The sequence below is a fragment of the Rhipicephalus microplus genome, chromosome 3 (assembly GCF_043290135.1).
Source record: "Rhipicephalus microplus isolate Deutch F79 chromosome 3, USDA_Rmic, whole genome shotgun sequence".
In the NCBI taxonomy this organism is placed as follows: domain Eukaryota; kingdom Metazoa; phylum Arthropoda; class Arachnida; order Ixodida; family Ixodidae; genus Rhipicephalus; species Rhipicephalus microplus.
In genome coordinates this window covers 70,850,588-70,876,455 of record NC_134702.1, presented here as the reverse complement: position 1 = coordinate 70,876,455, position 25,868 = coordinate 70,850,588, and the positions used below count along the sequence as shown (strand labels likewise).

Here is a 25,868-nt window from a genome sequence, read left to right as displayed (position 1 = left end):
AAACCCTGCCCACCGCCTGCCATTTTTCCATGGCATCACGTGACATCGTGTGCAGCAAGAAGTGGAGCTTTTATTTCATGCCAAGTTTCAGCATCTGTAAATCGTTCTATATCAGTGCCAAGCTGAAGGAGGCTAGAATATTTGTTACGTGCAGCTGACCACGTAACATTATCGTTCGCCGGGATGCAGACTCTTGCACAGCTAGCCGCTAGTTATGTCGCAACTCGCGAGTGTGCCAATGCTGCCAGGTTCTCGGGCCACTCACGTGTTTATAAAGAGATTTGGTTATGCATTAGGCGCTCGATCATTCGCGCTAAATTTTTACCCGCTCATTTGTGAAAGCACATGAATTAACCCACGCAACTCGGATTGTGATAAAAAAAGTGGATGTCATGGCCACATTTGGGGCCCCGTACCACCCCTCAGGCTTGCTGAAGAAACTCATCTCGCGAAAAGCAGACGCTGCTATGAAGAGCTGTTTGGCCAAACCTTGCAGTAGAGCACAGCAAAGAGAGTTCGGAAACAAAGTGTGAACTTGCCATTTTTTCAGATGCTGTCTTTCCACGCAGAGGCCTATGGGCAGACTCATCGAATCTGTAGGTGCCTGCTGTTTGACGTCAAACAGCAGATAGAACGCTATCGACTAAAGCTAACATAAACCAAAGTGGCCTTTGGATCAAATGCGCTTCTTGTCATGGGGTGCAGCTACGTGCTGGTGCCACGCTCTATAGTGTAACATTACACAGTAGGCACACTAGTGCACTTGGGGATCAAAACGGGAAAGGATGACTGAGTTTCATCACACATGCTCAAGGTTGTGATGCATACTGATGGAATTTCTTTCTTTTGCACCATCCCTTCCAGTGCGCTTGCTGTAGAACTGTAAGGGACCCTGAAACAGATTCTTGAGGTTTTTTCAGGGTTTAGGCTACAGCATCGTCAAATCATTTGCACCACAAGTTTAGCGACACACCGTGTACAGAGTGGTTAATATCTGCTCCAACAGGTGCCACCACACTACCAGCCAATCTTATTTTATTCTCCTGTGCGGGGACAACCTGCAAAGCCATGTTGAGAAACAAAAAGAAATCGAGAATGATCACCGACTAGGGTCAACTCTGCCAATGTGTTTGTCTTCGAAGTTACAGCCGCAGACACATAGATCGTAGCGTTGATCGGGCAGCGAGAGTGTGATGCTCATTGCAGCGGCGAGCTGAAGCAATTCCGCTTGTTAGATGCTTCAAAAACATTATACGATGTCTCAGCTTTACAAATCACGGATCGGCAGGTACGTGGCACACAGCACAGCTAGGGCAATTCATTGTGTCTGTGAAAACAAACATCAAGGTAAACTGTTGCTCCGCTCAGCAGATGACTCTCACTGCCCACAGGACGTTCCTTGACATAAACTGAGACATCCAATAATATTGGTTCCCGGGTGCTACGTGTACTGGAAAATTTCTACCTGTAAAAGGCGTGAGAAGTTGACAACTCGTTCTGCTGAGCCGCTGTGATCTGCAGCAATTTACATGGTAAAGGGGTACTGAAACAAAATTTCGTGGCAGAGATAGCTTGCGGGACCAATTCCTATAAACATGCGTACAGTAGACTCTCAGTAAACGGGAACCTCTTAAAACAGAACTGCTGCTTAAATAGAACAAGTACTCTTGACAAGGGACAATTTTGTGCTTGTAGTCTGTAACCTTGTACATCTTGGCTATTAAATAGAACTTTTTCTTTTGTTCCTTCAGGTTTCACTATGAGCCTACTGTATATCTGCAAAATATCAACAGTGAATATACCTTGGAAGGTATTTTAAATTTATTTCGAAGTTTGCATGAGCGATCAACTCCCTCGCAGCATTGACACTTTCATAAGGGACCATTGGTGACCCCCTTACTTCCTTCAAGTAACCACGCTGCAACAAGTCATGATGACGTCACGGCCACTATTTTTATTTTGCTGTATTTGTACCAGCAGACTATTTATTTACTTATATATCTATTTATCATAGTACCCACAGTTTGCAAGGGCAATGCAGTGAGATCACAAGTCTGTGGCCGGAGCGCAAGCATAGAAAGTTTTGTGCTTCGTGACACAGCTGTCTCGTTTCCTGTTCAAAAGGACCTCCTCATGCGTTCCATGCAGAAGTGCATCAGAGTTGTGTATGCTGGCATGGTTGAAGGTTGCACGTGCCAGCTTGCGATAGTTGCACTTGGCGGCTTATTTTTGGAGCTCTTTCAAACTGAATTTGAGACTTTACGGTAATAAGGAGCCTGTTATTAACTGCCGTGTTTTTACTAACAGGTCTTCAGCTGCAGATTGCAGCAAAAAATCATCACCAGCCTGACTATGCCCACTGTAGGGCAAGGGACCCTCCCATGATCTGGCAATCAACCCATTCTTGTGCTTTCTGTTGCCACGTTACACCTGCAAACTTCTTAATCTCATCTGCTCACCTAACTGTCTCCCCTTCGTGCGTTGACCTTCTCTGGGAATCCAGCCAGCTACCCTTAATGACCAGTGGTTACCCTGCCTACATACCCGGCCCATGTCCATTTCTCCTTCTTGATTTCAACTATTATATCCTTAACCCAAATTTCTTCCTTGACCCACTCTGCTCTTTTATTGTCTTTTGAGGTCTCTTGTCTCTTAAGCAGTGAAAAAACGCATAGCCGAAATTTCTATGTCAGTTACGTTAGTTACCCACTTACGATCTTGTACTTAATTGCACAGTTGACTCACAGAGCTTAAATCTGTTCTTGAATGATCTTTAAGATTTGCTTTACTGGCTCAATGCGTTTACGTGAAATTTTTAAGGCCAATCACTTGCGAGGCAGTAAACTCGGATACTGAGATTGTTTGATGATTGTTCAGTACCCTGGTGTGGTAGACTGAGCTGGATGGCATGTGACCACCATTGGCATGAGTTATCGGTAGGCGTCTTCGTTTGTCAATGTCTTTCGTATTTGCCATAGTATTGTCTATTTTAGTTCTCGGCAGTGTATGCTGAAACAACATCACAACATAAAAGCTGCTGATTTCATTATGTTTCTGTCATATTAGTAAAATAGCACGTGCTTCACTTTTGTTTGGACAGTAAAACAGGCATGATCTTGTTTGGACAGCAAAACAAGAGCTTAAACGGCCTTTGCAGACTGTACAAATCTAAAACTTGAATTTCATGGGGTTGGAACAGACTATGCAGGCGTGCATCACAGGTTAATTAACATTTTAACATCATAATCATACCTGAAACAATAGTGCCTAACTGCACTTGCTAATTTTTTTACACTAAATTACACCATAAGATCAACACTCTGCTGAACATTCCCTGCACCGAGCAGTTAGTTATTGGCAGCTCTGAATATTCATTGTAAATGCTAAAGAGGATGTCAAAGTGGCCTGTTTCTTTGTTGTTTAAATATTCCATGCTTTGAAACCTCTGTGAATGTAAATTAGGCTTCAGAATCAGCATTTTCCATTCAAGCCAAAGATATCTACACTGAACTTAGTTTCAGTTGATAAAGGTCAATGAAAGCAGGTTCATAACTGAACAAGAGCAATTTTCATGCAGCCAATGTCTTAATTAAGAATAAATGTAATTTTTATTAAAATATGACACCCATAAAAAGGGAACCCAGAAATGTGGTGTGCCAATTTTTTTTTTTTTTTTTTTTTCTGAAAATGAAATCTTTTTCCTTGTAGGAAGCCCAAAAGGCACCGCAGCGCAAAAGCCTGGGTGACATGCAGCCTCATACTACCCATACAGAGGCACAGGTTGTGGAACGCAAACGTGACTCGCTGGAAAAAAAGCAAATTGGAGGTGTGGGCGCCGGTGATGCGGTAGAGAAGGATGTTCCGCAAAAGGCAGACAGTCTCCCCAAGAAAGCCCGGCGCACTGGCAAGAAATCACGCAGCAAAGCACGAGAGATCAGCCCCGCAGAAAGTGAACCTCCTCGGACAAGTAACGGACCGCCCAATCCGGAGCCCATGGATGTCGGAGCCACTTCTTGTAAGTCTACTTTTGTCGCTTGTTGGCGGCTGCTCTGTAATCTTGTACAGCTTGAGGAGTTCGGGAGATTGCCTCCGCAGCTGAAGTAGTCCCTCTCATGTGCCAAATAAGTCGCCGACCGTCCAGCTCAAGGTGTTAGTCCATACTGCTGTCCAACTTGTGCAGCCTTGTATTCACCTACCTTTGCAGAGGGAATGCTGCTGCCTTCTAAAGTTGTATACAACTATGGTACCACAAAGCTTCGCAGTGGATGCATTTCTTCCAAACTGCGCGAATGATGTCTCGGAGAAGGCACGAGAGCATAACTGAGCCTTCATGCTATCGTTTTCTCTTCTCTGTGTTGTTTGTTCACACTGTTTTACAAAATTAATTCATACCAACTAGCTGAATTCAGCATTTTATATAAATAGCAGTTTCGTGACATTTTTTATGTACAGTAAAACTTCCTTAATTCGAACTCCGTTATTTCGAAATCCCGCTTAGTTCGAAGGATTACAGTGGTCCCATATTTTGCAATGCAAGTTTGAATGGGTAATTTGAAGCGACAACCGGCACCAGTCCGGTTAATTCGAAAACTTTGGGTGCCGTGTGCCAGTTTCAGATCCCAATTTCGCGGCAAATACGCCGAAACGACGGCCCTTAATAGCCAAAAGGTAATGCAACATAGCGATACTAATGAGTGGTAGCTGAAGCACCCCAACCTCGCTACTTGCAGTGCAAAAAAAAATTTTTTAAATACGGTCTCGTGGTCAACCAAAACGTGTCCCTGCTGAAAACTGGATGTGCTTCACTGCAACACAGGGGCGATGTGCGGCCAGGGTATCTAGCGTGTTTCCAGCAACGTTAGCCGGTCATGGTTCACTCATTCATTCTGAGATTGTAAAGAAATTAATAAAGGAAAGCTTGGCGAAATTCACGATGTATGCGAACCTCCGATTGCCGGTTGCTCTAGCAATTCGGGCCCTTGCACTGCTGGCAGAGTTCTTGCCAGCAACACCTACTTCGAAAACTAAGTTCGAAAGTATCAAAGATCATTTTTTCAAGCCAAAACACATCGCGAATTTCATCATACTGGCTATTAATGAATTCTTAATTTTACCAGAAAAAATGTGCGAATGGTCGCATCATGACGTGCTGACGCAACAAGGTGCAGGCGACATGCTGCTCGCGTGTCACTACTGTGTTGAAGTGAAGATGTCTTGTTTTCGCAAGCGCACATTTCAATTGATCATGACAGCGTGTTTTTTTCATTGGCAGCAACGACGCCTACTGTTCCCCCGTGTTCGCGGCAAAATTAAGATTAGGTATTGCTGGAAAACATAACCCGTGGAGCCGCAACCTAGCCAGCACAGCAAACGACAAGCACTGATAACTTTGAACAGTTCTGAGCTCCTCGAATCCCACATTTTGAATGTTCTGTTAATTCAAAAATCCTCTTAATTTGAAGATTTCTTGTGGCCCCAGTGACTTCAAATTAACGAGGTTTTACTGTTTTAAAATTTAAAATTGCATTGTACAGACCACACCCAGTGCTGCATGCAGACACGTGCACATAGGATACTGCAGGCAAGTATAGAAATAAAGCTTGAATATGCGCTGCCTTGGGATAATAGCGTGGCGGAAGATTTTCGTTTGATCAGTGACGAGCGAAATTCTGGGTACATCTTGGGAATTGATAAAGCAGACTCCTAAAACCTCTGATGGGCTTTGGAAGAAAGTCTTATTGCGGTATTGCTGTCTTTGAAGCGGGGACTTGCTTCAATTTGACATTCATGTGCGTTTCTTCATTTTCCCAGAAAAACTTCCTGAACGGCACTAAAACACCGACAATGAAGTCTGTTTTGCTTCTTTGTTGTTTTTTTTTCTCACTGTTCATGTTTTTGTGCACCTTAGCTACCACAAGATGCGAAGATACGAACTAGCTGAGGCCCAAATGCTGAGTTGCTGAAATATGATGTACATATCTCATTTCTGGTGTAAAATGGCTTGCAGCATTGTAGAACCTTGTAGAAGTATTGGCCTTGCACATAAACGTACTAATCCAATACATCGAACCCACATACAATGCCACGCACACTGTGTGTAGGCATGCATGTGTGCATGTGTCACTTCAGTTTTCATATTAGTTTGACTCTAATTGGTTCGCGCTCCCTGCGCAAATTCATTGGGACTGTTAAGACATGACCAAGCTTACTCGTGTATATACAAACCTCATGTAAATACATACTCGTTCAGTTTTTCATCCCAATTCCGTTACGTGGTAATTTTTGTTGTAGCTCTACTAGTTCAGGAGACAGGCATAGCTGCCACCCTATTTATTGCTTCCAAAAACACCAGGAGAAAAAGGGGCTCAACGGAAAATTAATATATTGGCTAGCCAACATATTTATCGATTGATTTGTGGGGTTAAACTGATTGATTTGTGGGGTTTAACGTCCCAAAACCACCATATGATTATCAGAGACGCCGTAGTGGAGGGCTCCGGAAATTTGGACCACCTGTGGTTTTTTAACGTGCACTTAAATCTGAGCACACGGGCCTACAGCATTTTCGCCTCCATCGGAAATGCAGCCGCCGCAGCCGGGATTCGATCCCGCGAACTACGGGTCAGTAGTAAAATACCTTAGCCACTAGACCACTGCGGCGGGGCTAGCCAACATATTCTGCCATGCAATACGTGCAATGCTGCAAACATTCTCCAAGTCATAGTCGATGGACAGATGACTGCTTGGCTAGCATAAAGGAAAAAAAAACAGTTAAATGTTTGAATGATGTGTGTAGAAAGTAAACGTTCTGCTTGCAGCTTTACAGCTGATTTTCAGGTAGGGCTTTGTGTTACAAACTAATAACTTTTGCCGTCCTATATTATGCTATCGCTCCAACAAATGTGCTAGATATGTGCATATGTATGTAAATATATATACATACATCGAACGTGTTGTGAAAAACTACTGATCGGATGAAGTACTGATCTTGTACAGCCTAATTTGTGTGCAAGAAAAAAAAGCCATAAATATTAGTTATATATGAGCTCAACAATTTTATTTTCCCCTCTTTTTTTTCTAGAGGCCTAGGTAAGTTGCTGTATGTTGTAAGCACCACAGTTAACCTCGATTTTAGCTTGGTTAATACATGTACTTGATAGGCTTGTGTAAGCATAACTTTTTTGGAGTGAAGCGAAGTTTGTTGAATGGCAGCCAGTACGGTATATCAAAATTTCAAAACTATGTAAAATAGCCTGCATTTTAATAGTAGAGTACAACTTATAAGTGAATGCATGCATGCATTCTGTATTTTAAAATATTTATTACTTGGCCCATATAAGTTCATATAACATGCTTTGTAATTTTAGAAAGATGATATCGGGGTGCCTTCAGGGATGGCATCTCAGCAGTCCTCATTACTTTTGATTAGGTAGTTTCACAATATAACTGCACCACATTGCAGTGAAACTACCCTTTCAAGTGTTAAGGTATGTTTATTCATTCATATTAAATCCTCTGATATTGGAACTTTAGATTTCGTGTTGAAGCAAATTCAAATATACTACTGCAGTGTTAATACTGATATTCGAAGTGCTCAGATAATTTAGCAGAGTTTGCAAATGGTGTTCCTTTTCTTCCATTTCAGCAACAGATGAAGATGGTGCCACGCATCCCTCAACGGGGCGTCTGTGCAGGCGAAACGTGCCGCAGAAGAGCTACAAGGAGCCTAGCATTCACACGTAAGTGTGGATGAGACAGTGTTGCCCTATTCGCTGTGCATGAACAACCTTTTCGTTTTGAACGAACTACCGAACTGTCGTAGTGATTATTTTTCTCTTTCCTTTTCAGAAAACTTCGACGACCATAATGATGGGCAGAGGCATGTTTGTGTTGTGTGTACTTGTAACTTATCAAGATTTTCATGCGACGCCATTTGTTTTATTACACCGCGTCCATCCTTCTGATCACGCTTTCTTTACCTTTAACAAAGACAGTCGTCTTTATGTGCATTTTAGCAAATAACACAAGGTACACTTTGTGTAATCTTTTTGATGAACAAACCGTCGAGGAAAGACGGGAGAAGGGTAGATAAACACAATGATAGAGCAGCACGTGCGACATATCAGGTAAAGTACAAACCAAAGTAAACGCTTATGAGGTGTCTTCGTCCTAGAGTAACTTTCTTGGCAGAACCTCGACGACCTCTACTGGAGTCGACTTGAAAGCACTGGTGCTGTTAAGCCGAGTGCGCTGGATGTTCAAATTCAAGAGGCCAGACTCTTGCTACTTGGCTTTGCTGCCTGTCTTGCTGAAGGAAGGTCAACGTCACGACAAGCCCAGATGCTCGCATGATATAGCCAGTGCTGTCAGTGCCGGTCTCTTCAATATGAACTTCAGTAACCCTGAAACCAACTGCTGCTTTTGCCAAGCTAATTTGCTAGCCGTTCGCAAGGGCATGTTTGGACTTTAGCAAAACACATTTGCTGCCGGAACAATAGCTAATTCTTCATTGGACAAGTGTTGGCCGGCACTGTGATTCTCTGCCCATCTCTCGCCGTCTTTGCCTTGCAGTCAATTTGTGAATAGACGGGCCAACTAGCCCGCAACTAAGCTCATGCATAAACTGCGTTTCATTGTAACAATGCATATGTGCTACTGTTTTATTGAAGAACCACTGTATGTACGTTGCGTGACACGATTCTCGTAATATGCAAGAGAATAAAGATTTTATGATGGGGAAAACTAACAAAGCTTGTCACTTTATTGTCTCCTGCCTCCTGTCCTGAATTCCCACTGAATAAGAAATTTGCTTTTTCGGAGACTGTAATGGCCTTTGTAGCGCTCATCTGCAGGTTATGAAAGCAACAAATAGTTTTTCGTTTGCACAGAAAACGACAAATGAAGGCAATGATTCCTACCAAACGTTGAAAACATCAACACAACTGCACTTCTACTAATAGCACTGTACAATTCTTTAAAACGCTTTGTTTTGATGTGTACTCTAAGTTTCACATACGTAAACCTTAAAAGGAATCACTTGTTAAATGAAACAAAATGCAAATTGTTCACGCCTAGATTTTATCATATTTTGATGCATTCAAAATAAGTGCCAGTACTATTTGCATTCTGAACTTAACAAGAATTTGTTGACAATAGCTCCTCAATATCTACCAGGACTAGTGTGATGTCTTTCACTGTGGCACTGCTGAAGTGGCCGTGATCTAATGAAGCTTGGTAATACGACACTTTCTTAAAATTCTCACTGCAATATTTTAGATCCAGAGCATCTGTTGCTCGGGTCTACGTCTGGCGGCGTCTGCACTCTCACTGCGCATGCGCAACTCTCCTGCGCTCCCCCTCTCGCCTGCAAAGCCTTGATTCTTGATTGAGTTTCTTGATTGAAAAAGCCGACTTGTCAAACTGCACAACCGTTCGCTGGCCATCCTGTATATATGCAGTACAACTCTACAACAACGAAAAATTCGCGGTTCCCCGTAGGCAGTCCATAAGAGTCGATGCATAAATATCGTCACCGCAATGAACACGTTTTCTTCTGCCGTCCCGCTACAACGAAATTTCACCATGCAATTTCAGGCTCGCATATTTATTGTTTCAAGTTTTATTATTTCCAAAAACAAGGTACAAAATCTAAGATATAGACGGGGGTCCCAGAGGCAGAGACTCTAGTGGGAACCTCGATTTGCTGATACAAATCGACGGTAAAATTTATACAAAGCAACAGAAAATTCTTACAATATACGGACATCAAAATGCACTTTTATATCACAAATCAAGCCAAAACACGCAACATGGTAGAAAAAAAAAACGAAGAACAAAACGAGTCAAACAGGTAAATGATCACAAGTAAGGTTATTCGAGATAATGATTTTTGACAGACTTTTTGAACAAAGGAATTGAAGTGCAACGCTTAATGCTAGAAGGTAACGCATTCCAAAAGGATATCGCACTGAAAGCGGAAGTTTTTTGCCCATAATTAGTATGAGCGGGGGGGGGGGGGGGGGGGGTAACAGGCAATCTTTATCAGCCGCAAGCCTGGTCACATTATTATTCTGCAAAAGATCAGATGTAATAAATGGGAATGCGAGTTGATTATACAGCAGTTTGCGGAATAAGGTCACAAGATTTAACCGGAACAAAAGATTCACTGGCAAGATATTGTGAGAGCGTAGTAATGTGTAGGGGTTCGATTGCGAAGAACTAGAAGTGACAATGCGGATTGACTAATTTTTAATGTGCAGTATTGATGATAAATGACAAGCATAAGTGTTGCCCCATGAGACTACACCTTAAGTAATATGACTATTAATGAACACAAAATACAGCGCCAGTAGAGCTTCACGTGTTTACTGTGTCGTAAACACAGTCTTCAACATTTTGATGTATTTTCAGAACTTGAAAATACAACGTCGAAGTCTAAAACAGGTGTTGGCACCACCAGAAACTGCCGCTGTTCAGCAAGCATGGGCACCCCCATTGCTCGGTAGGGATGGGAATGAGACTGTTCTGCTTTTGCCACTGGCTTGCTTTCGAGCCGCAGACGATTCGAAGCTGAAGCTCGGCTGCTCAGTTCATGGTTTTCTTTCACACAGCTGTGCGAGACGATGCCTTTTTTTGATGCCAATACATATCATTTCGTTCACGCTTGGCCATTGTGGTAACTAAACGGAGCAGCTGTTCGTCCGCATTATCAATAAAATCAGCTAACCGCGAGTGGTGGATAAGAATGGCATAGAATGAGGCAAAAGTTACCGCTCCACAATGCCCTGCCTCTGTCTCGGCGTTGTCGGATATACTTTGACGGCAGACAGCTGCTGGTGTTAATGCAGCTGTTCGGTTCATTCACGAAAGCGATTGTAAGCCTTGTTTTAGCGTGCTTTTCACTATGGCCTCGCAATGCATGGGTGAGAATCGCGTCGTGGTGCTGCTAGGAAAGAATAGAAAGCAGCGGACACTTTTTAAATTTTGAGAATAAGCGTTCCTTTGTTTTGATAGCTCAGATCAGGTATATTTTTTTTCGATTTCACTACAACGTAATTTTCGCTTCAACGAAATTTTTTTCCGTGCCCCATCAGTTTCGTTGTAGCGGGGTTCGATAGTAGGCACTGGATCTTGACCTTCAAGGTAGTGCCAGTGGGAGATTTCTCATGTGTTAATTAGCAGCATGCGCATTAACTAAAATCAGACTGCTGGTATCTGTGTCTAATCCGAGTCATCTGTCTCTCGCTGCCCATTATCAGTGATTGGCACTTCCCAGCAGGAAACACTGGTCTAGTGCTGCGGGCCTTGCGCCGCCTCGAGTTTCTCTCCAGCACAATGCCAAGATGAGCTTCAATGTCGCCATCAGTGTAAGTGTTAGCGCTCACTGCATATACACATGGTTACCTTTAGCGGAAGATGTCACTTTTTTCTAGTACAGAAATGCGATTGGATGATTTGAACCTGACAGTGTAACTGTACCGAAATCAGAGTTTGGGGAACATAAAAATATTATAAACTTTTACTTACAGAATTTGCTACAATCTTCTTGGTTCTTAGGGTTGAAAGCAAAATATAGAGCTTGGGTAATGATTGACAACCAACAGCACAAGTGAACACATTAAAATAGTATGCTAATAAAGGCACCCGCCATGATGCTGAAAGCAGACAAACAACACTTCACAGCTGTTTGGAAGGTTTCTTCTGCATATATCTTTTCAGCATTTGGCCACACTTATATTCATGTTGGCCCTAAATATCCCTAGGAGGATACTAGAACAAAATATAAGGGGTGATAGTTGAGCTGGTCTGTTAATTTAAAGAAGCAGAACAATTGTGTAAACACAGCCTCAGTGGCCCTGTTAAAAAAAGTGTTTTCTATGTAAACAAAGTAAGTCCTACTGTCTTCCCCTTATTTTTGAATCGTTTAGTATTTCTGGTTCTTATGCTTCAGCCAGAGCCGCAGTCAGGTGGCCTGCATGCATGCTCGCCCCCTTTGCAGTAACTTAACATAATTACACAGGAAGTGGTAGATGTGTTAAAGCCTTGCATCGTGATGTCCAACCCTTTACTTGATGGATGAAGTGGTGTACCTGGGATAGAAGCACTTGTCTTTCTGGAAGTGAAAAAGCCTTTTTTTCTAATAAACATGCACAGTGTCTGCAGTACACGTTAGTGCTTTCCGCCTCGCCTATGTTTCGGCTAATTTTAGCAGTGTTTTCTTTTTCTAATGTGGCCATGCTGGTTATTCTGAAAAGCAACCCTTTCAAAGGTTAAATTTGCACTAGTAAAGGGTAGACTGTTTTACAGTGAGAGCTGTTATAAGATCATAACAAGGGTATTTTTTGGTGTTGTAGTTGCCTGTCGCATTTGCCAATGTGCGTAACCAGTATTGAGCAAAATAGAAGCTGAATAAATGCTGAGAATTGAATGGGATTTGAACGCAGGCCCTCCAAGTGGCTGCCAAGTATTCCACCGCTGAGCCACGTCGGTGCTTACAACTCCATTGCAAACTGACCCTAGGCAAGCTTGATGTCGGTTAAGGAATTGCGTTAACATGTGTAAAAAGCATTTTAGAACAGCCATGTGTCACATTGCGTAACAAGTGGGTCGTTTTAATGCAATTGTGGTAAAGAGCTCGTTTCTTGAAATTTGTCGTCGGCGTCTTTGTCGTTGGTTGAGAGCAAAAAATCGTCTTTGCACGACCGAAAAATCGAGAAAGATGCACATAAAAAAAAATTGAATATATTCGGGGTTCAAGTGTGGATCAAATCAGTGGCTTGCATGGCAAGCGGGTGTTTAACCACACAGCATGCTTCTGCTTGTGAATACAGTGAAATCGACTTCCTCTGCTTGGAAGATTGGTGAAAGTAACTTTCATGCTTTACAAACACATGCGTCCTGTATATTACAGGTTTCAGAATACAACATGAAATATTGCTGTAATGCGTAGTACGCATTCGTAATGCATAGTACGCAAATCGGTAAGTGGAAAATGTCACAGGCATCGTGTAGACATAGCAGTAGTGTATTTATTGAAAAACAATTTTTTTTATCTCATTTAAATAGTGACTTGGAGCTTGCCATACATTATAACAGTTCAATGCTAAACAAGAGGGCCTGCACTTGCTAGTTATGAAACTGATTCCAGAGCCTTGAATTCCATAGTGCATGCTGATGTGACCCTAAACCACAATGGTGCGCACTTATTCCAACAGTTCAAATCACATACAGCATGAATGACAATGACTTGAAAGCATGACACAAGACAACACAGTGCAAAAATAAGAGCAATAGATGCCAGTCGGTTCCACATTGCCACAAGGCAGTGATGCCATGGCGTAAAGGAACAGATGTAGATCCTAAAATTTTGGCTCACATGTGCATGAAAACACAAAAACTCAGCCTTCATCTTTCACATTGTGCATGGTTTCAATTATGGATAAACAAGCACCCCAAGTGCAAGCTGACACCCTAATCAAAATTGATCAATTCCTTATAGCATTTTCACATCTCTCAAATGTATTACGCAGTTAGTATGCCTTCACAGCCACACATTCCCAACTGGGCGAACCCCTGTTCTGGGAAGAGAAAGTGTTCTGATGATAGATGTTCCTTTATTCAGCAGACTTATTGCCATTCAAGGACTAATGCCTTATTTTTCATTGGCTGTAGAATACTGTACCCTTCGATGATAAAACAGCCCACATGCCATACCATGCCAGGCTGGAATGTCAAATAATGGTGTATCATTACACCAACAATTTACAGAATTTGAAGTATTAGCAACATTTATTCTCTAAGGCACAAAATACAGTTTCAATTTACAAAATAATATTGTCTTCTCATAACATTTATAACAGGAAGCTTTCCCGCCGTTCTGAACACGCACATCCTTTCACGTGTAACACTATTGTCCTAGTTTTGTGGAACACAAAGGATTGGCAAATGGGGAGGCTACATGATGGTACTGAGCCTGCACTTGGTCAGGCGTGAGCAGCCTTCATCGGACTTCTCGACCTTGTAGAAGTACTCGGCGTGACCATTGCGCTCGCTCAGGAGCCGCATAAACTCTTCGTCGTGGGTGATGACGATCATCTGGAAGTTGCGTTGGTTCATACGTGCCTGGACAATCTTCCCCAGCGACAATGCCAGACCGTGTATGTTGCTCCGGTCCAGATTTGTCGTGGGTTCGTCCAGAGCAAGTATGCCGCAGTTGTGGCAGAAGTTCTCGGCAAGCGCCAGCCGAATGATGAGCGACGCAAGCACCTTCTGGCCCGCACTGCAGCGGCCCCTCATGTCCTGTTCCACTTTTCCTTTTATCATGACCACTCGGTAGTTATAGGTACGACGAGAGCCCTCGATGCCCTTATCGTCCGTGTCGGTTCTGATTTGGATGTAGTCGATGTCATCGCCGCAGTAAGTGTCCTGCCAGAGCTCCTTGATGACCCGGTTGATGTCCTTCATCTTCTGCTCATGGTACTTCAGCACGGCATAGTTTACAGCTCTGTAGTACATGTCGAGGTCCTTGCTGATGAACTCCTTCACATGCATCTCAGTCAGTGCTTTTGTGTACTTTTTCCCGGCATCCTTAAAATGCCCGCTGAGCTCCTTCTTAGCAGCATCGATCTTTACTCTAAGCTCCCCTTCCCGAATCTCCGTTGCTCTCTTGTCTTTTTTGAGCTTTTCAATCTTCTCCGAAATCCTCTGCTTCTCGGCGTCGAGGTTACCCAGTCCACAGCGCTTCATGTCATCCCTGATTCCCTCCATTTTGTCAACATGCTGCTGCTTTCTCTTCTGAAGCTCCTTCACGTGCAAGTTGTCCTTTAGCTCGCGCTCTCTCAGTTCCTGCCGCGACAAACCTTGCTCGAGACGCCTCACGTGAGCAGCCTTCTCTTCCTTTTCGCTTTCTAGTTTCCGCCCGTGCTCCCTGAGTGACTCCAGCTTCTTCCTAACGTCCAGCAGCCTCTGAGGGTTTCCGCTGTCACTGTACTCCTGGATCTTGTCGAAGTGCTTCCGAAGGTCCTCTATTTCTAATGTGCGCTGGTTTACCTCTGACCGCAGTCTGTCGAGCAGGTCCTCTGTTTCGCCTGTCGCATTGCTTTTGGCCTTCTGTGCCTTGTCCAGTTTGTGTTGGTGCTGTTGCAGCTCCTTTCTGAGTGCTTCCAATGAACTTTTTAGTGTAACGCTATCAGACTCCAGTTTAGTCTTTTGCTCGTGCAATATCGACTCCTCCTTCATTTTTGACTCGAGTCGCAACTTCGCACTCTGAGCATCCTTGAGAGACATGTCCAAGCTGTGGAGTTGTTCAAGCTTGGAACGGCAGGCATGCAAGTTCTTGTCGTACATTTTGCTTTGGCTCGTGAGATCCTGTATTTCAGCAAGAATACTCTCAGTGGACTTGACAGAGCCAAGCTGTTGCACTCTGGGAGACTTGGATGCCAGGCTGCGACGAAGTGAGTTTATGTCGAGTTCCAGGCGATCAATGCGTTCAGCTTCGTTAGCCACAGAATTCGCCATGGCCAAGTCAAACAGGCGATTTTCCAGAATCTCTTCTTCCTTAGCCAGTTGAGCTTCCAGAGACGTCTGCTCAGCTTTCAGCTTTTCAATCTTCTGCTTCAGCTTTGGGATGTCATGAGTCCTCAACTGTGCCATCTTTGTTTCATCACCCTTAAGCCGCTGCATCGCATTGAAAAGGTTTTCCTTTTCAGATATCTCGTCAGACTTTTTTTTGGTCTCATTGGGCAGTGTGTCGATGCTCCTCTCCAGGTCAGCAATGAGGTTTTTAACCAACTCCCTTTTCTCAAAATCTCGTTTGCAGAGCGGACAACACGGTTTCGCTCTCAGGGACTTGGCAAAACTTTTATACAGGGCAAGCTTACCACTGACAGTGCTAGTTTCTTCACGCACTTTTTCAATGAACTGACTGAGGTCACTTATGCTTTCATCCAAGTTTTCAGAACCACAGACAGCAATGATCTTTTTCCGGCTCTTTTCAAGCTCGCTTTCCTTATTCCTCAAGTCCTCAGCATGCATCCTAAGCTGCGCCTCCAGAGAGCTCTTTTCACCAAGGAGCTTGTTTATCGTGCTCCGAAGGCAGCTGACATCACCTTCAATTTGTGTTGTCGCTTTCTTTACATGCTTGCCATAGTCTGATGTGGGCACACTGCCTAGAACCTCTCCAAATTTTTCTTTGTTCTCATCGAAAAGCGACTTAAGTGCCCCAGACTTCTCTCCAATCTCCTGTTTGATCCTATCGAGCTCAGCTTGCTCTTTGCTGAAACGCTGGGCGTTAAGGAGGTCTGCGTTGAGCATGTCCAATTTTCCAGCAATTTCATCCTTCAGTGTCTGGCTGCTGTCAATCTTTTCTCGCAGGCTTTCTCGTGAGTCCTCCCCTTCCAGAGCTGTGATCTCTTGTTTGAACCTCTCAATCTCGCTGTTCAGATTTCTCACCTGCGAGTTGTAAGTCTTGGCATCAAGGAGTTCCTTGCGAATCCTCATAACCTCTTTGCTGTTTTCGTCAATACTCTTTCGTACAGAATCTAGTTTCTGCTCACACTTAGACTTCAGCTCTCGCGCAGAGTCTATTCTTCCCTGCAGAGCCTTCTCCTGCTCCTCACATTCCTGCTTTGCGTCCTGAAAACGTCTTTGGGTTTCGTTCTTTTTCCTCTCAAGTCCCGCAAGGACAGCTGTAACTTTGTCCTTGAGCGAATCGCTGGAACTAACGTCAACATTTAAACATTGACTTCTGTTCAATCGCTCCAACTTCGCTTCCACTTTCTGCGATGTCTCCTGCACAGCCTGTTGTTCACTTTGCAGGTGACCTAACACGGGGAGCAGCTTTTTATGTTCGTCGCTATTAGCGCTCAACAGCGAGCATGCTTCCTGGAGAGCTGTCTTCTCCCTTTCCAGGGATGCCTTGTCTTCCAGCATCTTAGTTTGAAAGTTTTCTATCTCTTGCTTCAACTGCTCCTCTGAACCGGTGAAGACATCTTTCAGGTTCAGTGTGATTCGCTTGATTTCGTTTTCTGTGTACTGAAGCTGCTCTTTTTCAGCCGAGAGCTTCTGCTGAAGGTTTCGCTCCTTGTCCAGCTTCTCTTCGAGCGCCTTCCAAGCAGTGCTCAGCGGTTCTAGCCTATCCTGAATGTCGCGTATCATGCTGGCGCAGTCTTCAAGCCGCTGCTCCGATTTTGCGACTTCCTCTTCGTATTCGTCGGCTTTTTCCTTGTTAGCTTGCAGAAACTTGATGGTTTCCCTCATCATCTTCACTCCGTTTGTGTACTCGATCTTCTGCTTGCGAATCTGCTCCAGGGCCTTTATGTATTGGGTGGCTGCGAATATGTTGTCAAACTTGGTCTTAAGCGCCTGCCCTTCGGAGAGCGGCCAGTTGGAATCACTTTGATGGCAGAATATGACGTTCTCCAGTATGGCACGTGGGACTCCCAAGAGTTCGATGACCGTGGCGCCGACGTCGAAGCACCTCGGCGTGGCTGTGGTTTTCGTGCCGTCTTTGGCGTACTGCACAAGCGCGGTGTCGACAGTCTTGAACGTAGTGCTCGTCTTGTTTTGACGCAAAAGGAAACTTCGCGTCAACACGTTGGCGCATCCCGTGACGTCAATAAACTTCAGTTTAATCTGGGCGTTCACCTCGATCTCACTGTTGAGCTTCGGGTCGTGGATGAACACTTTACCTTGACCCGGAGGCAAGTCTCCCGTAGTGGCGTTGCGCAGACACTCGATGATGGTCGTCTTCCCCGTACCATTGCTGCCCAGAATCAGCGTCAGCGGCGAGAAAAACGTAATGATTTGCCTGTCGGCCTCTTGCGGACCGAAGCTCCTAATGCCTTGAATCTGCAGCTTTTCAAGCATCGACATTTTGAGGTAGTAAAGTGAACTCGCACCAACCGAACACTAATCACTCCCAATCACCGCCTTACAGGCGGAGACTCCGCGCATTCCCGCGCAGCGATGAGTGTTCTGTTCTGACTTGCTTTGACACGCTTGTGGTTTACAGCTAGCCAAGCTAAGCCGCAAGCCAAGTTCAGTTAATGTCTGAGCCAGTTCGAGGAGAGATTCAAGCCATTTCAAGCCAGTTGTTTCTTCCTAAACACGGACAGCCGTTGAAGCGTACGGTCGCACTACCTATGGGGACGCTACCCGTGTCGTAGCGATGCGCAGCCGTTGCGGGCAGCGGACAGCTGCGTTTATGGTAATGCTGTGGCCACCGGAGACGTAATTAAATGGTGACCAAAGTCATTGTAAGGTTCCTGAAGAAGAGGATTGTGCTCGCTCTCATCTTCGGCGTGTCGCTTCTGTACTGCTTATCGTCGCTGTTAACCGAGGTGGGTCACGGTCTGCCGACTTCTCGTGTCCGCTGCCTCTTGGTTCGGCACCGCTCCTTGGTGCTTCTCTGATGCAGAGAAACCTTTAAAGGAGAAGTTGCTTTGCCGGACGCGATTCAGCCGGTTTGTTTACGCAGGGATCGGATCGAGCAGTCGTGAGGCCTACGCTTGCGCCTAATTTCCGCGTGTGAATTTTTGGTTTCAGGATTCGCTGAGCGTCGAGACGAACGAAACTCTTGGAAAGATTTCGCTGCCGCCGAGTTCCTTCAAGTGGCATGTGGATAAAGAAAAGGGCAACTCGAGTGCCCCCGTTAGTTGCAGAAACTCGGTACAAGGAAAAGTCCTCGTAGCAGATGATCGAGGTAAGTGGAGCTTGGCGGTCGCGATCCGATTTGGGGTCGGCGCGTTTAGAGTGCTAAGGTGTAAATGTCAAGTTCTGCGTAAGGGTTTTGTGAAGCAACCGAACATCAAACGAATACTTTCGCTGACGCTCATTGGCTAAACGCAAGCAGCAGTGTTTTACTTTCGGACCCTGCACCTAATCATCTGGCCCGTGTTTGCACGTGCGCTTATCTAATTATTACGTTATGCTATTGGTATTCCTTTCCGGAACTGAGCTGATTAAATGCAATCTGTTGGCACGATGCCGGAACATGAGCCGCTTATGCGGCAAGAAAAGGCCGGTGTCGTTTGACTTTTAACGCGAGTCAAAAGCGGCCTGCGCGTGCTCCCGTACTTGGCCGTAAATTTGCTGCACGTTGTGATTCGCTTGGTGCTGCCTTCGTCTAAAACAGAAGTTTAAGAACAAAAATATTGTATCGGGTAGTATTCTTGTTCTTCAAAACGTTATGTATTTATTGCTCTCTTGAGGAGTTTTGCTTTGATTACATTTTTAATAACTTATTCTTGTTAATGGGAGCTTGCAATGCCAAAATTCAGAGCAGCGCGAAGCTTTTGTTGGATGATTGTTTTGGGTGATATAGGGATGCCGGCTAAATCATAGGTTTCTTTGAAGCATAAATTACTGTTCGATAAAGCAGAAGATAAGCGGAAACAAAATTATGTACGCATGAGTGGTACAGATTGTATTTTTCAGGCCAAAAGGACACGTCTAGGGGAACTTAAAAAACCTGCTAGGTTGATATCGCTGGTATTGTGTAATGTGCCAATACTTGTGGCACAGACAGAGTTTAGCCTGTAGCAGTGGCACGGAAACTGGAATATTGTTTAAAAAACAAACAAACTGGTGTTGGCATTGTAGGTTACGTCTGCCAAAGATCAGAGGTGGCATCAAATGGCTGTTGCATCGCCGAAGCTTCCAGCACACGACGCTACTGCTGCGATACGTGCCAGCCCAATGGTTGCTGCAGCATCTACGAGTACTGCATCTCGTGCTGCATGCATCCGCAAAAGGTGCTGACAACTGCTTCTTTGCAGTGTTGTAGTCTTCCCCTCATCTCAACTTGGTGTGTCCTCAAATTACAGTTTTGTTAAGATGAAACGAAAGAAAAACATTGAGCATTGCTAGAATAATAAAGTACACCATATCTCCTTGCAGTGGCAGGTTTACTCTGAAGAAAAATTAAACCAGTCCTTCGCCAGGGAAATCTGAGTAAACAGCAGAGCTAACAAGTGAGCCCCACCCCCTGGCAAAAGCAGATTGAGTTCTTTATCTATTGATCTATCTAGCTTCATTTCTTTCTATATTTCTTACCCACCTCCTTTCCTCCTGCTCTGCCTTATACTAGTCCACCTCACTCTCTTTCCCCGCCCTTCGCTATGCTATACTGTGTATGCTCATGTCATGGTTTACCCTCTCACCTCCTTTCCCAAACATCAGTTCTCCTCACCCATGCCATTCTTAAACTGTACTATACAAGACTGTGCTATGCTTTACTCTCTCTTGTTCTCCTTTTCCTCCTCACATTTTCATCACACTTTCTTTTCTTACACCCTTGCTATACTATGGATATGCTATGCTAGAAACTGCTTGGCATATGTCCACTGTCTGTGGCACGTAAGCTGTGCTATACAAAAGCTATGCCACGCTTTGCCCTCTACCATCCTCCTCTACTCCCTCCTCAATCTCGCTTCTCTTTCCCACCCTCATGCTATGCTATACTATGCGTGGCTGTGTTATGCTATTAACTGCTGGGCCTGCCTTCAGTGGTTATGTGCATACTCTCCGAGTTCTCTGTGACACCTGCCTTACTCTGGACTCAAACAGCTCTGCTGTTAAAAGAGTATGCTATGTCGCACAGTTATAGTATGACTCACTGCATGTTTCATGCCCTGTGCCGTTAAATTCTCAAGCCACTCATTGCAAGGTGCTACCACCTTAGGTGATTTATCAAAAGACACATACAGAAAGGGCACAGCACTCTTCCTAATACTGGCACAGTTGTGGTACACAATCCTCAAGGGGTGTCCCCTTTGGAAGCCATTTCTATTCTCCGGTGGGGGGGGGGGGGGGACTTTTTGTGGCAACAAAGGGAAGGCTACAGAGCCAAAGTGGGCATGTGCCACTGCTGTAGAATATAGTGCCACAAATGTGGCCGTGCTTTTTGTGTGAATATAATAATAAAAAACACTGAGACACTGCACGCACCGAGGAGACATTCATATTTGTTGTAGCTTTCTGAAAAGTCATTTTGCATTTTTTGTGTCAGAAAACGTCGCAGATTTCATGGGAAGAAAGCAACATAAACAAATTCAATGTTGTTCGATGGGGGTGCTAATTCTTGCTAGTTTATTTTTCATTATTATCTAGAACAGCGCATGAGGTACATACAAGAAAAAACTATGTTTCAAAAGTTCTAACCAGACATAATAGAAAAGCCATGTGCTGTATGCATTTGTGTTATGTGTCTCCTCCATCCTGTGTCTATGTTTCGCTTTTTAAACATACTTGTGGATTACGAATATGCCCAAGCATTGGCTTTGGTGAACATCACAACAGACAAAAGGTACAAATGCAATAATCTGTGCCTTTATGTCACTTCTCATATGTTCATTCCCTGTTCATGCACTGTTGTAGACATTTATTAGTTGTTTGGTGGTATAGTGTTGGCTGACCCACTGTCTTGTCTTCAATTGTTGCCTCTCTTCTCCCCCCTCTCTTTTCCTTTTTTTTTCACTTCCTATTCTTGTTTTAGAACACTTCATGCATAAAAGAGTCATATTGCAATCACACGCAGATCACAATACTGCAGAAGATCCTAGGGAAGGCATCAGACACCTTCAAAATGTTGGTGGCATCCATCACCGACCACTTCGAGCTGTGCCTCACTAAGTGCAGGACCTCGTCTGATGTACGTATGGCTCTGTGGTGGTACGTTGATCAGCATTAAATGTAAAGTCCACTCTGTTTTCCTATGCTTGAAGGCTTTTAATAATATTAGTATTAACAAAGGCAAGAAGTGTGGTGTTAAGTCGCTGCAAAACAAGTTTGACTTTTATCTTCAACTTCATGATATGAGGAGTTCTTTTAATGCATAGCACATGTTCAAATGTTGCATTGTTTAACTAACCAACACTGTAAGAAACAACACGAAGTATTTACATTGGGATAGCAAGCAGTCGAATTGATTATGTGGCTATGAAATTGGTGTGCACCGCGTCGACATTCTTGCACGGGACAGCACTAAGGAAGCAGTGATCAAGCTTGTTGTCCACTTCATTGTACTAATCATGCTTGTTGGCGAGTACAATTATGATGAGCATATGTATCTATGCTTTTCCAACAGAGTGTGCATCATGAGAACTCGTACCGTGATCCCAAGGCAAAGCATTGCTATGCTGACGAGCCGCCCAGCCAACAGATGTCGACGCAAAGCCAGCTTATGAAGGAGTGACTGATCAGCTGCTGACGTCTATGTGGAATTCTCCCGGTGTTTTGTTCTGGTTGCTGCTGCCTTTCAATATCTGAGCTCACTCAATGTGCCCAGCTAGCTAGCCAAGCGTAGCAAGTGCCTCATTGCAGTGGGCTACGCTTTATTGTGCTCCTGCTTTCAAGGCAAAGCTGATCGCTTGCCTTGAAAGCAAGTATGTGTGCCTGGTGTGTTAAAGTGGCATGATTCAGCGAGCACATGACAGCAGCTCATTTTGTTGCATTAGCAGTTAATCTCGCTTTATTGATAATACTTGCTCATTGTAGCTATTACATCGCAATTGTCGGACCCGGTGAACAATTTTATTGTAAGATGTACGTACTTTCATTGTGCATGTAGTTCAGTCTTGCTTTGTCTCTGTAGGAACATTGGTTTAAGAACTTCTACTGTGTTTTCCTGTGCTTGTATTCTTTAAATTTTTCGAAAGCTGTTATTCTGAGATATCTGGTTTGAAGCACTCACAGTGGCCCTGTGATGCAAAAAGCAACGGATATATTGCGTAGGCTTGCTCGTAGTTAGTGGCTATTGCTCAGGCTGTCATTGTTAGTCATTGTTGCTTTATAGCACAGACCGGTCTGTCCAAGCTGCTCAAGACAAATGGGCATTGGTAGTCATCATCGGTAATGTTTGGCTTTTCAGCAGTACTATGCAGGATAAATGGATTTTTCATAGGCAGATCTCGTAGCAGGCTGCATTTTGAACAGAAGCGAGAACGGTGCAGGCACCCTCAGCCACTTGTGATTCACTGTCACCAACGTGAAGAACTGAGAAAAAAATAACATGGTTAAGTGATCAAGTATACTAAGCAGGAATGCACATGAAGCAGGATTCGTCGGCTTCATTAGTCTACGCAGCGCTGCTTCATAACTCAAAACTTCTTCATCTGTCAGACTTGCACAAAACATTATTTTGCGGTGCGGCATGATTTGGTTCAACTTTTAAAGTTTGCAGCTGCCCATCTGCTGATTAGCTCACAGATGACTAAAACCTCAGAATATTTATTTGTTACATTTTCAAAGTTTTTTTTAAGTGCACTGCTACACAGAGTGACACCTTATGAAACACTCATTACCATCAAATACTTTGGGGTTATTCCAGCTCAAAAATAATTTTCAAGCCCACAGTAAACTGAGCTACGTATTTCAACACACAATATGTCACACTTGCGATCCGGTGTACAGGTGCAACACGCCGACGCAAGCATTTAAGCTTAGACGAGTTGGCAACTTTTGCCATCTGCCTGCTTTTTTATGTCGTTGGCTAGCGTGTGCTGTGAAGATCATCGAGATGATTTCAGTCATGAGTAGGACTCATTCGCTGGAAAGGGTTGAACAGAGATTGTGGCATTACTGCTTCTTAGATACAAGTGTCCTTGCACGTTTTCTTGAAGATGACGAACAACGATCATCGAGACGGCGGTACGCGCTTCATATATGGGTCTTGCACATGGTTCACATTGTCCTGCTTTACTTTGGTAGAACAGTCACAGAGTCGAGCCTCTTTTTGTAGAAAAAGAAAAAAAAAGTGCACTCTTTGTCACAAATGTGTACTATAATGGCGATACCTTGTGGGCTTTATATGTGCCGCTTAAAAAACTGCCTTCGTTGAAGAAGAGGCTTTTTTTTTTTTTCACATTTGTAAGAGTATTTTCAAATTCTGTGCTGTTTGCCAGTCTAAGCGACCAGTACTTTCATATTGGCCTAGATCAATTTATCTCCTTCAGGTGCAGTGTTTGCTTAAGAGAGCACAACTTGTGTTTGCCATTTCTTCCGGCTGGTGGACAAACAGAAGCTAGATACATAGTGCATAGGAGAAACTGAACTTTCTGCATAGGCTGCGTATCATTGCAGCCGATCACTTCGATGAAGGCGCCATGATGTTCGACATGCTGTTCCTAGACCATTCTCACTTTTTTCTTCCATCAAAATGAAAGCAACCAAAAACAAATTGTGCATGCATGTTTTAAAACTTGATTTAATTCTTGGTATGCAAAAATGGAACGTGACTGATTGCAGAATAATTAGAAATCTAATGACATGCTAGTTGCAATTAATTACTGAAACTTGCACAGTATGTATCACCTTTTTTTTTAATGTAGCATTAAGTGCCTTAGAATTATGTTGCGTAGATATGACATGGTTGCAGATAGTTCGTCAGAACTAGCGCCTGAAGGGGTTATGTACATAGTGTTTCTTTCATACTTGCGTCAACTCTTGTACAGTGCATTGTGACGACTCCTCTTTCATACGTTACTATAGTCACATATGTTCAAGGCTTCTGGCGAGATGCCTTCGGACATGTACTCCGTTTCACAGTAATCTTGCATTAGAGTGGAACCTACCATATCTGCTTAGAGATGGAATCTTGGGTTTGTTCAGTCTTTGTCAAGTTTCTGGACATTCAGTTTTAACTCACGGCTAGAAGGTAGCTGTTGTTTTCAAATCGCTGTCTTCATCTGTCGACAGCAAGCGTTTGAACATCAAAACAAAGACAGAATCTCTGCTATATATCACCCCCAGTATGCAGGGCTTGACAGACTATGCTGCTTTACGGTCCACTTCAGAGGTACAGGGGTTATGGTGCTTCGTTGCTGACCGGAAAATCACTGGTACGATTCCAATCATGGGGACTGCATTTTGATGGAGACAAAATGCTTGAGGCTTGTGCACTGTGCGGTGCATGCTAAAAAACACGAGATGGTCGAAGTTTCCACAGCCTTTGACTACAGCATGCCTCACAATCGTATTGTTATATTGTCATCAGAAATTATGCTTTTTTGTGTGTGGTTTGAGGCTGTTTTCCTGCATTTGCTACATTTTTCTGGGTCATGTCAGCTTTAGAAGCTCCCACTTAAACGCCAGATTTTTTTTTAATGGGGCACGGTAGAGGAATTTTTCTTACACAGGCCACATGCTACATAGTTTGAAAACTTTATTGGTGAGATCATTTGCACATACCTGTTGTCGTACAAATCAAAAGGACTTTTAAAGATAGGTGTCCAGAGGCCTTGGTTGTTCTCAGTGCACATGCATTGAATGCAAAGCACGCTTCCGGTTAGCGCAACAGCCACTTTTTTTTTTTTTTTTTTTTCAAGTAGTATGCGTACCAAATAAACCCAAGGCCTGAACACCCAGTTTTAATACTCTAAGGTTTTAAGCAAAAACTCTGCAGGCAGTGAGTGGAGAATTTCTCCATGCGCCATGGTATGCTTATAAATAGGCACTGATGTTTTGCACACGATTATGACATGTAAATCTGTTGTTACTTTGTTTTGGGGATTTGTATGTGTTGTATTGTGAAGAATGTTGTTGTCGGCTGCCTTTATGCATGTACATAGCTGCCTTTCTACAAGTTTGGGAGGGAATGGGTCTCAGTATGAATAAAATATTGATGCTTACAATGTGATGTTCTACGTGTTAATTCATCCAATTCTGGGAACTCGTTGAGAAAGGCAATTCGGTGCTTCGAAGCCAAGCGGCCATGGACAAACATCAAATACAGCTGAGCAAGTGCACCGTTGGACCCGTGAGTAACATCGCGACTTTGTGCATGAGCAGTGCTCTTACAGAGACATTTGCAGACCATAACATAGGCCGTTTGCATATTATCATTCCGATTTACCTTTAACGCGGTTGCGGAG

At 43.8% G+C, this 25,868-nt stretch overlaps 3 protein-coding genes across 3 annotated transcripts in view; 2 read left to right on the top strand and 1 right to left on the bottom strand.

Annotated features, from left to right (window-relative positions):
* Positions 1-8,750, top strand: part of LOC119173575 (uncharacterized) — a 40,429-nt gene extending 31,679 nt beyond the window's left edge. The window contains exons 11-13 of the mRNA XM_037424385.2: positions 3,709-4,015; positions 7,646-7,739; positions 7,849-8,750. Coding sequence (XP_037280282.2) covers positions 3,709-4,015; positions 7,646-7,739; positions 7,849-7,867 — 420 coding nt within the window. The 3' untranslated portion in view covers positions 7,868-8,750. The remainder of the gene's footprint in view (positions 1-3,708; positions 4,016-7,645; positions 7,740-7,848) is intronic.
* A 5,019-nt stretch (positions 8,751-13,769) lies between these two features.
* On the bottom strand, positions 13,770-17,982 carry rad50 (DNA repair protein rad50). Its single transcript, XM_037424393.2, has one exon. It carries the CDS (start codon positions 17,869-17,871, stop codon positions 13,954-13,956), a length of 3,918 nt encoding a protein of 1,305 aa, XP_037280290.2. The 5' UTR covers positions 17,872-17,982; the 3' UTR covers positions 13,770-13,953.
* A 105-nt stretch (positions 17,983-18,087) lies between these two features.
* LOC119173594 (SREBP regulating gene protein) lies at positions 18,088-25,628 on the top strand. Its single transcript, XM_037424401.2, has 5 exons — positions 18,088-18,338; positions 18,544-18,700; positions 19,600-19,751; positions 21,536-21,649; positions 22,085-25,628. The coding sequence occupies exons 1-5, from the start codon at positions 18,237-18,239 to the stop codon at positions 22,190-22,192; spliced, it is 633 nt and encodes a 210-aa protein (XP_037280298.2). The 5' UTR covers positions 18,088-18,236; the 3' UTR covers positions 22,193-25,628.
* Positions 25,629-25,868: the final 240 nt, after the last annotated feature.

Bases quoted from the DNA above. Each gene is read 5' to 3' on its own strand.
- rad50 (XM_037424393.2), bottom strand. From the start codon at position 17,871: ATGTCGATGCTTGAAAAGCTGCAGATTCAAGGCATTAGGAGCTTCGGT.
- LOC119173594 (XM_037424401.2), top strand. From the start codon at position 18,237: ATGGTGACCAAAGTCATTGTAAGGTTCCTGAAGAAGAGGATTGTGCTC. The intron at 18,339-18,543 runs GTGGGTCACGGT...TTTTGGTTTCAG, and splicing joins TATCGTCGCTGTTAACCGAG to GATTCGCTGAGCGTCGAGAC. The intron at 18,701-19,599 runs GTAAGTGGAGCT...TTGGCATTGTAG, and splicing joins CCTCGTAGCAGATGATCGAG to GTTACGTCTGCCAAAGATCA.